The sequence below is a fragment of the Eurytemora carolleeae genome, unplaced genomic scaffold (assembly GCF_000591075.1).
Source record: "Eurytemora carolleeae unplaced genomic scaffold, Eaff_2.0 scaffold1767, whole genome shotgun sequence".
Classification (NCBI taxonomy): domain Eukaryota; kingdom Metazoa; phylum Arthropoda; class Copepoda; order Calanoida; family Temoridae; genus Eurytemora; species Eurytemora carolleeae.
The window spans coordinates 33,316-50,814 of NW_019397658.1; the positions used below are offsets into that span (position 1 = coordinate 33,316).

Below are 17,499 nucleotides of genomic sequence, written 5' to 3' on the forward strand. Positions count from 1 at the left end.
TGAAAAAGGGAGTGAATACATTTAAAAAGGGATTAAAATGAAGTTTAAAAGGGTTAACATGAGTTAAAGTTAAAATATATTGAAAAAGTGTGAGAAAAAAAATAAAGTTGTAAAAATTGTAATTACTTTTTAAGCATTGAATGGGATTTTGAAAATAAAATAAAAAATGAGTATTTGCCACAAACTCTGATTTTCTTATCCCCATGTCTTTGCAATTCAATGATCTAAGAATTTTGTTGGATTGTAATAAATGCTAATTGAACTGTATCTTAATTAATAAAAAATGCTACTAGGCATTTCTGATTTTTTATCAACGCCGACCCACCGTTTGACTGTCTGTGCATCCAAAAATTTAAAAATTTGCTCAAAACTTTTATGGGCGGGGAACACCCACCCCCTTCCCGACCGTGATAGGGTTAAGTTTGAAATATCAAAAGCACAGATAAAGCAATTAGAAAATGTTAGATTGTGGCGAAGGTTCAATTTCTTTTCTTTAAAAATTTATAATTTTTAAAGTTAAAAACTTGAAAAAAACGTATTTGATGAAAAAAAACGTTAAACATGATTATGGAAACCAATTTGTGGGGGGGAAATTATCTAAATTGAAAAATAATAAAAATACGGTTTAATATAGGTATAAATTCGTTAAAATTGGATTAAAAATGAAAGATACTTTAAAAAGACGAAAAAAAGCTTAAAATAGGTTAAAAATATTGAAAGGTTTGTAACCCGCCCATCCAACCACCGCTATATTTGTCCGCCGGGTGGGAGCTTAGACCTCCCATTGGTTGGGGCTAAATGATGCTGACCAATAGGAGTAACGTATTTACCCTCTCTCACACCCCACAGTGTGGGGGATCAGTGACAAATTGGTAGTCAACTAGATCAGATTACACAGACAACATTATTTTCAAACTCTAAACTAGCCAGTTTTCACCGAAAACACACATTTTTGATGTTTATTTGAAGAAAAAACTAAGTGAATCGGAAATTAGAGAGATGAGCGAAGGTGATTTAATTTTTTTTTATTAAAGTTTTTATATAAATATTAACTTAAAGGGGGAAAACCATAATTTTGTAATTTTAAGTGACCCTCCATTCTTAAAGTGGCATATCTGATTCACAACGGTGGTCTTGTTTGAAAAGTGACTGGAGCATTTATGCTTCTCAGATAATGAAGGAAACTAACAGAATTTAACATTTATTTAGAAAAAAACGGCAATATATTCCACATTGTTAATCAGATAAAGGTTCAAAAAGTATTGTGGTGAATTGTTTAAATAAAGTAAACTTTTTGTTTCAGGGAAAAATAGTTCAAAGTCTGTATTTCGTCCATGGGACGACGAGAAGGAAAGATGTCACGATGTTGAAATATCAAAAATAAAAGACGAGCCCAAGGACAGTTTAGACGAATCATCTTCAATCGATGGTCTACTCGTCCCAAAGACCGAAATTAAAGATGTTTATAGTCAGGGTTCGGCTCCGGATGGTGGTATGAATCCAGCTCCGGGTTCTGGGTTGAGCACAGGAGAAATAAACGAACTACGTCTCCGACAACTGGACAGTTTATCCATAGCATACAGAGGAATACACCTTCAGAATAGGTCAGTTTGTTATATCAGGACTTTAGTTAAGAAAGTATGGTCTGTATATTCCGGAAAACTGTGACTTTCACTGTTTTAGTTCAGCTATATTTAACATGATTCGTCATTTCTCTTTTACACTGTTTTGTTGGCATATGCGTTTTAAACGAAAAAGTATAAAAACAAGTTTAAAGATTGTTTAATTATAGACCAACACGTGATTGATTTTAAATAGAAGAAACCTAATGCATCTCGCCCTGGTTAGTCCGGGCTCAAAGGTTTCCTCAGAGATTCCGGTTTAAAGTTAACGTATCACTATAGTTTCAGTAGAAGTAAATATTTCCATTTATTTATAGCGCCGATTGAAGGATTCATAACTCTGATAGGAAAATGATATAGATAGAAAGATAGATGTTACCGCCATACTATTTCTATTGGTTCAGAATAGACAACAAACACATGACTGAACCCTGATTGGATCAAGCCCTAATGGACTCGGCATACAAGAGTAGTTTTAAACGAAAAAGAATGAAAACAAGTATAAAGATTGTTTAATTATAGACCAACACCGAACACGTGATTGATTTTAAATAGAAGAAACCTAATGCATCTCGCCCTGGTTAGTCCGGGCTCAAAGGTTTCCTCAGAGATTCCGGTTTAAAGTTAACGTATTACGGATATTATCCGAATTTCTTTCCATTTCCAATTCGGAAAGTTTCGGATTCGTTATGAAACATGTTTGTTTCCTATACAGGAAAAAGTTATGGATTATTTTTTCATTATCAAAATTACATTTTTCTTTCTAATTCTTTACACCCTTGAGCACGGGAAAATAACATCATTTTTCTTAAAGTATTTTTTCATCTTTGTAAACTAATTAACCGAAATCTCATTTATAAAATTTTGAAATGATAAGAGTTTTTTCAAGATTTAAATTTATCGAGAAAAACATAATGTTACTCTACAGTGAGAACCAGAAAACTGTGTAATAGGAAGACGACATTATGAAATTCTTTAATGCATTTGATTTTGATAAAAACATAAAATTGTATGCATAACTTATTAAATCACTTATTAAGTTAAATTGGTCTGGTCACACTTCACAATTTGTGTGCCTAAATGTTTATTGGACTGTAAACATCGTCATGTATTCAAAGTTAATCCGTTTCAATCCCACTATTAACTGAATTTGACATCTATGAACTACTATTTATATTAACAAATAACTTACAGTGTGACCCATAAAGCTGTGGAAAAGGAAGACGACATAACGCAATCTTATGTGCAACAGAAGATAATATATAGCAAATAGTTTTAGAAATTCAACTTATTAAGCTTACACTGCACAATTACGATGTTTCATCATTACACTGTTTAAAATCACAATTTGAATCTAAGAGTCGTCGTCCAATTCAACACTTTTATATGGCTCACTGTACAACAGTTGGTTTATTTTTCCACCATTTTCATGAAGATTATATTGTAACTTATGTCGAATTTAATTAATTAATTCTTAAACATGAACTGTAAATACGTTCAGTCGTACCGTCCAGTCTGAATTACCCAATGTAAAGTCGACCATGCACGTTTTATGCAACAAATGAAGTGTCGTGAACTATAAAATAATTTGGTTAAAATTTACGCTTAAATTACGTCGTACATTACATTGTAGTTTTACCATTTTTTTAGTTTGACATTTTTTTTTGCAGGCCATTATTGCCTGGAATGTCTGAATTTCTACAATATTCAGGCAGTAGGTTTCCTAGACCTGGCTGCCTGGATCCAAGCCTAGACCTGGACTGGCAGAGTGCCTTTAACTTGGAACGTAAAGTGAGACCTAAGAAGTTTAAATGTGATGTTTGCGGGGCAGGGTTTAGTAATAATGGTCAACTGAGAGGACACATTAGAATTCACACAGGTTGGTTATATACATCGAGATATTAGTAATAGAGGGGGCATCTGGAATTTTAGACTTCTTGTTGTACAGCCACTGTACACAATGACCCGATCAGAAATTAACCAACTCAGTCATAAGGAAACATTTTTCGACAAATTTCACTGTACAGTATAAACCTAGCCAGGCAAAATTAGGAGAGTTATGCCCGCCCCCTGGTTATATAACATTCTCCAGGGAGAACAAGAAAACTGTTGGCGAAATATAGTTCTGCCGATTTTACTTCTTCTGTATCTCCCTGTAGCTTTTATTTTATACTTTTTAAACTGTCCATAAAAGCTGAGCTTCGAAAAATAGTAGATTCAGATAATTCAAGCATTTCTAAAAAAAAGTTTTAATTTATTAAATTATTCTATTGCAAGTTAAAAAATTTGAAAGCCTTTGGAATTCCCTAATTTTGTAAATTTGCAATTATTAATTATTAATTGGCATTGCATTCTATTCCACTTCCATGAATAAATTGTTTCAATTTTATGATTCCCTCTTCCTTTCACTGACATTTTGTTTAATCCAAACTTAATTGTTTAAAAAAAATATTTTTATAATTTTAAACTTTATCCTTCTTTTTCGATTTTCCTCAATTCCTATATTTTATTGCAACATTCATGACTTTAAAACCCAAAGAAGCCGACATTTAAATAATTTTTGGTGTATTTTCTGTTTTTTTACGTTATTAAGTGAAATTACAAAATTGATATGTTTCATGTTCATTGGATTATCTAATATCATAACAGGATTCTACTAGTAGTCCACCCATTCTACAGTTTAATGGATTGGATTATCTAATATCATAACATGATTCTACTAGTATTCCACCCATTCTACAGTTTAATGGATTGGACTATCTAATATCATAACATGATTCTACTAGTAGTCCACCCATCTACAGTTTAATGGATTGGACTATCTAATATCATAACATGAGTCTACTAGTAGTCCACCCATCTACAGTTTAATGGATTGTGCTAAATACTTGACTTTGTCTAGGAGAAAGACCGTTTTCCTGTGATTTTGCCGGATGCGAGAAAAGTTTCACTAGAAATGAGGAATTGACAAGACACAGAAGAATCCACTCCGGAGTAAAACCTTTCCTCTGCCCAGCTCCGGGCTGTAGGAAACAGTTTGGACGGAAGGATCATTTGAAGAAACATGTGAAGACTCACGATAGAACCTTGGAACACTCCTTTCCGCTGTCTCCGCTCTGCGCTCTTCTGCCACCCTTCTCCCTATACCCTAGACCTCCATTAATACTACCAAGAAGGCAGTTGTAACCAATGTTTGTCATACTAATCATTATTAGAACCAGTGTAAGAGCAATAAAAATCTGAATTTATAAAATGATATAATTGATCCCTAAATTTACATCACATAAGTGATCTGGATGTTTTGACCATATTCCTAAACTTTGAAGAATACAAAATATGTATTTAGACAAAACACAAAAAAAATTTACTGATTTTTTGGAAAAGAAAATTTTTTCCATGACGGGGAAGGGGGGAGGAATCAGTTAAATAACTCATGGCTTATTTCTTCGAACAGAAGTAACTTGTAGATAATCAATTCACATTTTCACCTCTAGTATGAAACTTCAAAACCGAACTCATGAATTTATATTTTACATGGTTTACTGAATAAGATAATATAACACGTACGTTTTTTTACTCATTTTGTACCAAACTTAAATATATATTATAATATAATGAATTTATATGCAATAGGCATAATTTCTAAAATAATGCTTGTTTGATTGTAGTAAACTCCTACTCCATAACAAGTGTTCAAAACGTATCTTTCCAGGTTCAACCCGTCTGCTATCAAAGTCAACCAGGACAGATTCACACAGTTACAATTCCACGAACTATCTACGCCACTACCACTGGGCGCGATCTCGGTAGCTATTAAACAAAGCTATAAATCCAGGCTTTAAATGCCACACAGGGACACAAGTGTAGCTATCCAACAAGCTATTAATTTATGCCCTAAATCCCACACAGGGATACAAGCGTATCAATCCAACAAGATATTTCTTATTGCTCGTAGTCAACAGTACGGGGTTACTCTATCAACTAGTGTATTTTCGGTTTATATGTTACAAGTTAAAGTTAATACACGTAATAATAATTCCTACGTCACTATCTATATCACATGATTAAGGCTATCATGTTATGTATTACAGCAGAATTGAAATCTGCGCAATTAAGATGCACGTCATTATATATCCCATGATTTAATCTAATAATGCTACGTATTCCATTGAAACGCAGTTTGAATGAATAATGTTTTTACGTATAAGTTTACAAACATAGATTGTTAATAATATACAACGTATTGCAGGTTTACAGAATATAATATTTACACGGTATTTGCTACATAATTTATATTGATATTAAGATTTTTAGAATAAACAGTGGGATTTATAAAAAATGCCTTTTTATAAAATGAGAAACATAAAACTCTGGAATAGAAAAATGACTTTTAGAATCAAGTTTTGACTTTAGAAACTCCATTGAACATAAGACACGATAATTTTACTATGTAAACAGACCCATGTCACTTAATAAGTGATTTGATAAGCCACTAGGTCTTCCTATTCCACAGTTTTCTGGTTCTCGTTGTAGGAAATATTAAGAAATATGTATTTCCTTGGAAATATGATTTTATATAGCCCAGTGAACTTAAACACAGCAATTGTGTTGTGCAGTGTACACTCACACCTATTTTCAAAGATAATAGAATATATATTAGAGTGGAATTTACTAGAAAAAAGTGTAAAACGGCTATTTTGTTGTTCTGTTTCCATACTGCACGTGTACTTCACATATTTGTGCTATATAAACTTTGGGCCCTGGAACATCATTTTATAAAAAATCTAGAATTAATATTTAAAGAAAACCAAATTATGAAATAGGCTGGTTTCATAATTGACCAATGATCATTTCACATAGACTCTATGCCTTTCACTTTACAAACGATGATTTTCCGTTATCAAATGATGTTTTTTATTCACTTCATTCATTTTAAACAGTTTATTTAACAGCTTTAAAAATTCGAAATTGAAATGGATAGTCTAGGGAACATACTGTATTAATGTACTCTACTGCATATAATTTGTGAACATTTACATGATTTGTACACTTTGAACTCCCTTCATACCGAAGGATTTCTAAATTCCACTCTAATATATATTCTATTCTCGTTGCCTATTTTACTTTATAAGTTGATTTTCTGTTCAGCAACATAATTTACAGACTTTCTACAATTCTCATGTTTATAAAATTACTTTGTATTCGTTTTGTAAAAGTTTAAGAAAATCAGTTAATTTGAAAACTGGAATACAGGGTGTCCGGCCCACAAAATAAATAAATGGTTTGTAGAAATGGAAATGGATCATCAAAATTAACTCTCTAAGATCTATGATGATATGATAAAACTTTAAAGAGACTGTCTGTGTAAATTTATAAATGACTCTCCATGCAAAGATGGTAATGTCCGATTTACAAAGGTATCCTTCAGACACCTTAATCTGATCAAAAATGTGGATAATAATACCGTCGTTTTCTGACTCGAAAAGTTATAATTTCTCCGTGGCTTCATGCAAACAAAAAATATGCAAGTTTCTTTCACAGATAACCAGCAAATGAAAATAAACAGTTTAAAGAAACAAAAACATTAATGTCTACATAATCCAAACTTTACCAAACAAAGCTTTCAATTGTAAACCTAGCACTGCCATCTTTGCATGAAGGGTCATTTGAAATTAGGCTTACAGTCCCCTTCAACCTCAGATCTTTCAAACTTTGATTAATTTATCTAGCAGAGTCTGTTGATTTTATATATCAAAGGTTACACCACTGTAAACTCAGGTTTATTTGAAGTACAGATCCGAATTTTAGGCAGCGAGAGCAAGTTGTACTGCAACATACATATAATGAGTACAGAAGGAAAAACGGGAAAGTATATAAAATTAGAGATTAATGCGATTATTATGAGAAGATATGAGAATTAGAAATTTTAAGGGGGAGGGAGAGAGGTTGGGGTTGACCGATTTGTATAAAGGGGTGTGAGAGTCCAAGGATGTTATTGATTTTATGTTTATTTAACATTTTTTGAATTTGTTCAGGCAATTGTAGATTTTGTTGAATAGAGTTGAAATGGCGGTATGTTTGATCCTTGTATCATGGTATCCTGGCTTCCCCGATGTCACTGTATCCATGTATCCCTGTATTCTTTATACAAAGTACTTTATACTGTAAACACATGTAAACAGAAAACACCATTGTACATTTTAAAATATAACTATCACTTTGATATAGATATTTTTGCATTAATTCATGCTTTGCGCAAAAATAGTTGTGCACAAACGTAAAACTTGTTCTGGATGATGCGTAATTTTGCGCAAAAGGAGTGGTGCTTCTATGGGTAAAAATCTTAATTTTAAAGGAAATGTTCGCAAAAAAAGGAGTTTAAAGGATTACGTCGAAAATATTCGATGATGATTGCATTTGCGTCTAGCCATAAGGAGAAAATTGTTTAAAACGACTCATACTGAAGAACGCAGCATCCATGTATACAAGTTCAGAACATTGCAATGTTCGACTCGGATCGTAAACAAATCAATTTAATTCCAAACAAATCACTTGGAACCTACAGGGTGTCCCACGAAACATGACAGTATGCAAGAGGACTTGAATGTCGTCTTGATTTTTGATATAATTTGCTGTGTTTATTTGTCAACCTAATTTTAGAAGTAAATTTCTAGAGATAATAATCACAAAAATTCCCCTAGTCCTGCCATTTCCAAAATGTGGTCTGCCTTTTTTGTGCTTTCAATATTGCCCGACATATAAAGAATTTCGTTCAGATTTCGACAATTTTGCTTTTATTTTACAAAATTGAAATCTGAACCAAACTCTTTATATCTCCGGTAATATTGAAAGCACAAAAAACGCAGACCACTTTTTGGAAATGCCAGGGCTAGGAGAATTATGTGATAATTGTTTCAAGAATCATACATGTTAAAGTAGATAGAATAATAAATGTCACAAATAAATTCAAATATTAAAGACGACTTTCAAGTCGTCTTTCTATTGTCATGTTTCGTGGGACACCCTGTATAATCTTCGATTTTTTTTTCAACGCATTCATATACAACTGATATTTTATAAAATTGTTTTAAATTTTTTTATGATCCGAGAGTTACTTTTGAAAACATTTATTCCTGTTTCGAGTATTTTTTATAATAAAGATGACATTTTCACATTTTCCAGGAATGTTCGAAAACCCAGTGCCAGTCTGTGAAAACAAGTTGTAAGCTAAATATTAATTTAAAAAAAAAAAAAATATCAATGCAAAAACCATTAACAACTCCTTCACAATTCTTTGCTCTTGGATTTCAACTAAATGATAAAAAAATGATTTTTTTTGACATGTTTTTGACAAACAAATGATCAATGCAAGAATGTAATGCAAGGAAAGTTAATTGCGGTTGCGTATACTCTGCGTACATATTGAAACCAGTTCTCTCTGGGCGGAATTTGTAAACAAGAATATATGCATCAGTGTTCGTTTAGTATCCGAGGAAATTTTCTATCCTCAATTATTCTACAACACTATTTCAAGCATGTGTCTGCCTAAACATATTTTAAAAATTTTACCAAAATCTCTGTAAAATAGACATGGTTGGTTTGGTTTACATACCATAGGTCAAATGGTTAACTTTGAGTTGAACAAATTATTATAGGTTTTTAACAATTTATTTTTTATTTTTTTCCAGATTTTTTATAAAACAAATTTATTGATACATGTATAATGCAGATAATCATATTCCAATCTTCTTGTTTTCTGGCTGTCCTGTTTTGCAGCATCCAGGATGGTTAATGTGCAGGATGGTTTATTGCTGACATTGTTGTAATGAGAACTTCCCTCTGTCAGCTCATTGAGTTACATGTATCAGTGTCTGCAGTAATTTAGAAAGAAATTTAAAAGACCTCCTTGCCTTAACTGCATTCGTGTAGGTTTAAGGTGATTTAGATCTATACCTATAGGAAGGAACACCTGATACCAATAATGATCTCTCTCAGAAAGTTTTGATTAAGATTCCATTAAAGCAGTTTCTGAGTTAATTGAACAATTTATTGTAGGTGATTTTAACCTTCAAAGTTATTCTACGGATCTTATTTAAACTTCTATTTTTTATATATCCCTCTTTCATTGATTTATTTGGCTCAGTAACATTTCGCCATATAACATTTCGCCATATAACATTTCGCCATAAAACATTTCGCCATATAACAACTCGCCTAAGTAACATTTCGCCATAATAACAACTTGCCATATAACATTTCGAGATAAAACAACAACTCGCCTATATAACAGCTCGCCATATAAAAACAAAACACAAAATAATAAATTTGATTTAGTAGAAAGTAGTAGTTTATTAGTAGTTTAGTAGTAAATGTATGTAATTATATAAAATTATGAAACATAGTTCAGATTTAAACTTAGTGTAGGAGAAGTTGTTTATGTCAACCTAAGATGGGTTCCGGCCCGCTGAGTTGTGGATGCGTTATTGCGTGCAGTACTCCCGACATTGTTGGAATTACTGTATTTGCGGATTTTTGGTTTTTGATTCGTCGATTTTCTGGTATAATTTCATTTACACTACGATTTAATTCAAAAATTTATACATAGGCGAGTTGTTGTTATATGGCGAAATGTTACTAATGCGAGTTGTTACATGTCGGAATGTTATATGGCGAGATGTTATATGGCGAGATGTTATATGGCGAGATGTTACTGAGCCATTATTTTGACCCTAAACAAAGGTTTATTAGTTTGAGCTAAGCAGTTGTTTTCAAGAATATTTTTTCTGATTTATTTTTTACGTGTTCCCCCTCCCCACTCTTGTAAAAGTTTTGTTATGTACCTGAACTACGGAGGTTATTATGAACTAGATTGATGGTGATCATAATATGTGCCCTCCCCCCTCCCCTCGACACTTTGTAGATTCCTATTCACATATGCCCCCCCTTTCCCTTATAGTTCCCTCAAGACCCCCCGCGATTTGTATTCGCTACTGATTCCTTTTCTACGCTTTGCAGGCATTCCAGTAATTTAAAAAAAGTTTATGTCCAAACAAACACCAAAACACTCTAACAGATATAACTTCTATATGTATGAATATTGATAAATTTTCTTCCTGTGTCCCCATTCCTTTTTAGTCTTGCCCACAGTTAAAGTGACGTAATTTCAAGATATCAATGCCCGATTTAATAAGGTACCCTTGAAACCATAATTTGATCAAAAATCTGAATAAAAAAGCGTTTCACTCAGAAAATATCTTCATTGTGTCTTATAAGCGAGAAATCAGGGAATAAGAATAAAGGGAAGGGAAATGGTGCTGGTCTGGCATGAGAAAGCTAGTCGCATCACTGCTTTGCAAACGAGTTCGTTATCACACACGCACACTCTTTTGGTACAGACACACAACATGACTACAGTCAAGTAAATTGCAGAAAAATATTGCCAATTATAATTAAGCTTGAATAACGAGTGGTTTATTTAAACTTTAATAAAATGATATTCTTTGCTTGAAAATTTAGCCTATAGTGTTGACTTAAATATAAATAAATAATATATTACATATATATTAAACTTATTTTTTAGTAAACAATTAACAATAAACCAAAGGTACTCTCCTAGACAGTACAAATACCGAGATTCTTATGTACTGTATATACCTACAGTACACATCTTCGGTTCGGTATTTTATTCACACACTGTTTTGGTAAAGACACACGTACATGACGTTTCCACCCCTTGTGAGAAATGCGCAAGTCACTTTTGTTGAGAAACCACAATAAAATGAAAATAATTAGATTTTCTAAACATAAACATTGTCACTAATTCATTCTTGAACAGACAAAGCTTCTAACTAAGGGTACTGTAGTAAATCAGGCATTGCCTTTTACTTTGCAAACGATGATTTTCCGTTTTAACTTTAAATCAAATGATGTTTTTTATTCACCTAATTCATTTTATAAAGTTTATTTAACAGCTTTAAAAAATTCGAAATTGAAATAGATAGTCTAGGTAAGATACTGTATTAATGTACTCTACTGCATATCATTTGTGAACATTTACATAATTGACTAGATTCCACTTTAATATATATTCTATTCTCTTTGGAAATATTTGAGGTCATTTATTTGCAGGAAGTACTCATAGTGTACGTACACTCCAATGGAAAAGTTTGCACAGAGTGTCCAGACAGAAAAATACTAACTTCTCTTATCGTTAATGCTCAAGAAAGGTTTTAATGGTACTTTGAGAAAGTTTGTTTAGTAATATTGTTAGTTCAGTAAAATAATTTGTTCAATAAAATTTCTCCTTCAGTAAAAGGACAATTGTTTGTTCACAAGTTTGTTTTTTAAATCTTTGATTCATTACAAAACTAACGTTTCTTTAAAAAATCATAAAAAGTAATCATTTGTTAAGTGAAAAAAGCTTTTTTACTAAAGGTCCTTATAAAAAACGTTCTTCTATGTTCACTAAAAAAGATATTTTGTTTAATAAAAAGATCGTTTTTTTTGTTCGTTCAATCCAAAGATTGTTTGTAAACGGTCTGACTGATCCTTTAAATGAGAACTATCATATTAACAATTTCAAAATTGTTCGTTTTTTTTCGTTACTTTTTAAATTTCTCAAACAATCCAATTGTTCGTTCATCATTAATTTTTATAGATTTCGTTCATTTAGAAATTGTTCGTACATAAAAATAGTGCCAATCTCTTTCAGAAAGACAAAGTCTATGTAAAATAATCTAGAATATTTATTTAAAAATCTAAAAGTTTGTTTCATTACAGGAATGGCTGCATACTCGAGGACAAATAATATTAGAAAATATATTATCTGAAGAACAGTGTTTAGAACCACAATAGAAAAGCAAAGGTCAAACAAGCATGATTTCCTTGGATATATATATATTATTGTAAATCTTGATTTTCATATTCCTATGTTATTGACTTCTAGACTTTATAAATCAGAGGTCAAATTTAGAAAATTTGAGACGCGGCTTAGATATGGTTGGTTCCACTTAAAAGTGATGTATTCAATATTTCAAGATTTAAGCCGGCGCTCAATTGAAACCAGTGTTTTGCGGATTTGAGACGCGTTTTAAATTCATTAATTTCGGATTCAGGAAAAATAATACATATTTTTAAGACAATACAGGATATACCACACTCCACTCCACACAAGGAAAAAGTAAAAATTGTCCCAAAATTACCGGTTCTACTTAATGACCTCGTAGCTTCTTTGGCGGTGTATTATTTAACATTAAATGATATGTAAACTTTGCTTTATATTTAACTTAATACATATTCTTTTCTTCTCTTTTCTTCTTCATATTGAACCTACATTTACAGAGAAACTGATTTGAATAAACGGGCATAAAGAAGTAACAAGAATCTGTATACGTTAGTTTTGTTAAAAGCTTATAAAAAACGTACGTACATGTACTATCTTTACTACTATGAGTTCTAAGGCTTCCAGCCATAGGGGTTCTCAGTCTCATTGGATGCCCCCTCTGGAAAGAAAAGATGTTAAACCCCCCGTCTAGAATACGTTCCTCACCTGAAGTCAAAGACTTTAACGATTAATGAAGAGACGTCTCAAACAAGCCAAAGACTATTCATTTTATAATAGAAGTGGCAATGTTCCTTATATTGGAAATAATTTAAAATTATACACAAAACCTCTAGGGTCATTCTGACACTGTTTTCTCATCTTTTTATAGAAACTGACAGTGACAACTACTTTTATTCATATTGACAACTACTTTTATTCTTACTTAGATATCATTACTTTAATTCGTATACTGGCAACTACTTTTATTCTTACTTAGATATTATTACTTTAATTCGTATACTGACAACTACTTTTATTCTTACTTAGATATCATTACTTTAATTCGTATACTGCCAACTACTTTTATTCTTACTTAGATATTATTACTTTAATTCGTATACTGACAACTACTTTTATTCGTACTAAGATATTATTACTTTAATTCATATACTGACAACTACTTTTATTCTTACTTAGATATTATTATTTTAATTCGTATACTGACAACTACTTTTAGTCTTACTTAGATATTAGTACTTTAATTCGTATACTGACAACTACTTTTATTCGTACTTAGATATTATTACTTTATTTCGTATACTGACAACTACTTTTATTCTTACTTATACATTATTACTTTAATTCGTATACTGACAAATATTCTTATTCTGACTTAGATATTATTACTATAATTCGTATACTGACAACTACTTCTTACTTAGATATAATTACTTTAATTCGTATACTGACAACTATTTTTATTCGTACTTAGATATTATTACTTTAATTCGTATACTGACAACTACTTTTATTCTTACTTAGATATTATTACTTTAATTCATATACTGACAACAACTTTTATTAGTTCTTAGACATTATTATTTTAATTCGTATACTGACAACTACTTTTATTCTTACTTAGATATTATTACTTTAATTCGTTTACTGACAACTACTGTATTCTTACTGAATGCTATGTTTATTTGTTCTCAGACATGACAACTTAAATCGTTTCTTATGGATTTTTGAAACATGGATCTCAAAAAATAATATCAGAATTAAGAAGTGTAAAGAAACGAGAAAAACTAAATTCGGTCACATACTATAGATATCTTTGTTTTCTCAATAGAGAAATTATTATTGAAAACATATAATCTAATCTTCCTGGAGTTTACTTAGTTTAACGTGGTTCTAAACTGTTCTGAGCTGGGAACAATTTAGAATGCGACACCTTTAATTCCGACTGCTTAATCTGAATATCTAATGTGGACACTTTTAATTTCTGTCCTTAATCCTCTCTTTTGGAAATTACAGATACAATGTTATATCGATTGGAGACTAATATCCATGATTAAACTAAAGTCAGCTGTTTGCAAGCCGTCTTTAGAGCAAAACAAATATAAATTTAATCATGCTAATATGAACTTATTAAAAAACATATTTTATCCCATTTGAGGACTATATTTATTTTAAACGTTAGTTTTAATAATCATTAATCCAAACTTACGTTCGTTCAATCGATCTGCAGTTCAATTGATATGACACCGCAAATTAAAAACCGGTTTTTCAAAAGTTAAAGAGTGCATCTTTAATCACTACTAAAGACTAAACTAGTCTTGAGATTAGCAAAAAGAGAGGATCAAGCATTGATCTCAATATCCACCATGTTAAAGTTTTCAGCTCTGTTCAAAGAATTAAACTCTGTAAAGAATGCCGCTGAGCCATTACAAATAACTGTATCTGTCTAATTTTATCTGTAAATTAGCTGATAAGTGATCCTTCCTCCCCCTGAGTTCATGTCCCTTTTATTTATTGAAAACGATGTTTTATAAAGATTAGGGGGGGNATACATACAAACAAACAGACAGACAAGTCAAATTTATATATAGATTATTATTATTATTATAATAATCATTATTATTATTTCTATTATTGTTATTATTATGTTCATTTTTATTATTATAAACAGTGATTTAAAAGGTAATTTCTTAAATATTGTTAATATGTTTTCCCCAATATAGAACAATTTATTAATAAGTCAACATAGGCATAGCAAATGGGTTAATTCCTAAAAAAGTATGGACAACAAAAATGAATTGTGATTGTACAAAATTATCAATAAATTGTTTAGAATGGCTGACCAGGCTCAGGATCCCCTTGTCATGGATGATCAAGCATATCCTTCCTGGTTTCTCCATTGGCCATTGCAAAATTCAAGATTAATAAAAAAAAAAATGATGCTGACCCGCTAAAAGAAGAGCAGAAAGCTGTAGTGTATTTTTGTTCATCGGGAGCTTACACTAAAGCTGCTACTTCATTCCTTGATGGAGTAGTCAATATTGGACTTATAGGTAAAAATAGCTTTTTTCAATGTCCAAAAATTCTACTTGATACTGGAACACTTGTAAGAATTGTAATTTTATCAAATATAACGATATCTTTGTTCAGGTCAGAGAGGTAGACACCCTATGACAAGCTGGTAAACCTGGAGTTCCAAAGAACCAGCAAAGGAGTGTTGTAAACCCCGAGTTTTATTCTGTCTACAGCAGAATTTTAAACGCAATAATTAACTCTCTAAGTTCATATTTATTAATTCAATAATTGTAATAATTGTATATTTATATTTAGGAGATTAATATTCAGCATTCGGATCCACCTCGGTCTCAAACGACATCAGGAGCTCCGCCCTTCTCAGCATCAGCAAGGACATGTGGGTCAACAGTTCCACCTCCATCCTCAGATAGCGTTCCTCCCTAGATATCCTCCTATGCCCCTGAGATGCATCTACAATCAATTGATATAGGCTCTGCCAGGCAACATCTATCTGACCCTTGATCCTTCTCCAGTTACTGATAACTACATCTATCCGGCCTCTGTCTGGCTGGAGGCCCAGTCTCATCCACAGGAGGTCATCCTCGTCTGCATCCTCAGGCTTATCCTCCGGGTCGGGGGGATCTATATTAGGATCCCCCGTCTGGGGGTCACCTCCTCCTGGCCCTCTCCTATCCAGATCATTCCCTCCTTCATCTATAACAGGTCTCTCAGACACATCAGCAGCAGGCAGGACCCGAACTACAGCCCCATGGTCCTCATGGTCACCACCCCCTGGGGGTAGGGTGGTTGTAATCTCCATTATAGCTTTTAGTAACCCTTTGCGGTATTGTTAATTACTTAGCTATTAATTTACTTCTAATCAATCAAGAATTAATTATCTTTGTATATAACTTTACTAAGCTATTGGTTTGCTTAGCGTTATAGAGCTACCTTATTCAGCTTTGCGGAGCTATTAGCTTTGCGGAACCATTAATGTTGTGGAGCTATTAGCTTTGCGGAACTATTAATGTTGCGGAGCTATTAGCTTTGCGGAGCTATTAACTCTGTGGAGCTACTAATTCTACGTAGCTATGTATTGGGTTTAGCTATACAGAATTGTATATATCCTTGCTTGCCTATGTTAATATAAATATCTATAACTAGCTATTCACAATTGAATATATTTATCAGGCTATATTATGTTAATAGTCTGAGTTATGAATCGATATAAGTTTGGGAGCTGCACTTGACCTAAGGTAGAAGATTATGTTTGTATTATAAGTCTTTCTACTAATAAGGTTCTTTGTGCACTGAGCTATATTACTTTATTCTTTATGTTGATAGTGGCGAGGTATCATATCAATGTTCATATGTAGGTGCTTATCTGTGTATATATGCACTATAAATATATATATATATATATATATAATCTTCTAGATTATCCAGATTACTACAGGAGTTACTTTAGAAAACATTTATTCCTGTTTCGAGGATTTTTGATAATGAAGACGACATTTTCATATTTTCCAGGAATGTTCGAAAATCCTGCGCCAGCAAAAATTATTTTTAAAAAAACAACTCAAAAATATTATGAAATATTAACTTTATAGGAATGCGTCGAAAAATAATCGATGACTATTGTTTTTAATATCTGAATGATTTGTTTGGAATTAAATGGATTTGTTTACAATCCGAGTTTAATGTTGCATCTTTCTGAATTTGTATGGACACTACGTTCTTCGGTATTAGTCGTTTAAACAATTTTCTCCTTATAGATGCAACAGATCCCGGGTAGAATCTAAGAGTCTGAAACCTAGTCTTAGACGCCGGGCCAACCTCCTCAGACCCTCTGTTTTTGGAAAAAAATATCAAATTTCACCAAATATATGTAATATGAGCAAAAACCATTAAAATATTTGAGCATTCCTCTCCCCATCCCTTTCTTCAAGCACCCCTCCATCGTCCGGAGAGGTCTTAAATACAAGACCCTGTTCAGTTTAAGTAGAATATCATATTTCTTCA

At 32.1% G+C, this 17,499-nt stretch overlaps 1 protein-coding gene across 1 annotated transcript; it reads left to right on the forward strand.

Annotated features, from left to right (window-relative positions):
- Positions 1 to 774: 774 nt before the first annotated feature.
- LOC111715376 (transcription factor Sp2) lies at positions 775 to 5,088 on the forward strand. The gene is made up of 4 exons (XM_023490687.1): positions 775 to 1,009; positions 1,304 to 1,604; positions 3,293 to 3,501; positions 4,525 to 5,088. Exons 1-4 carry the CDS (start codon positions 1,000 to 1,002, stop codon positions 4,806 to 4,808), a joined length of 804 nt encoding a protein of 267 aa, XP_023346455.1. The 5' UTR covers positions 775 to 999; the 3' UTR covers positions 4,809 to 5,088.
- Positions 5,089 to 17,499: the final 12,411 nt, after the last annotated feature.

Bases quoted from the DNA above. Each gene is read 5' to 3' on its own strand.
- LOC111715376 (XM_023490687.1), top strand. The intron at 1,605-3,292 runs GTCAGTTTGTTA...TTTTTTTTGCAG, and splicing joins GGAATACACCTTCAGAATAG to GCCATTATTGCCTGGAATGT. The intron at 3,502-4,524 runs GTTGGTTATATA...GACTTTGTCTAG, and splicing joins ACACATTAGAATTCACACAG to GAGAAAGACCGTTTTCCTGT.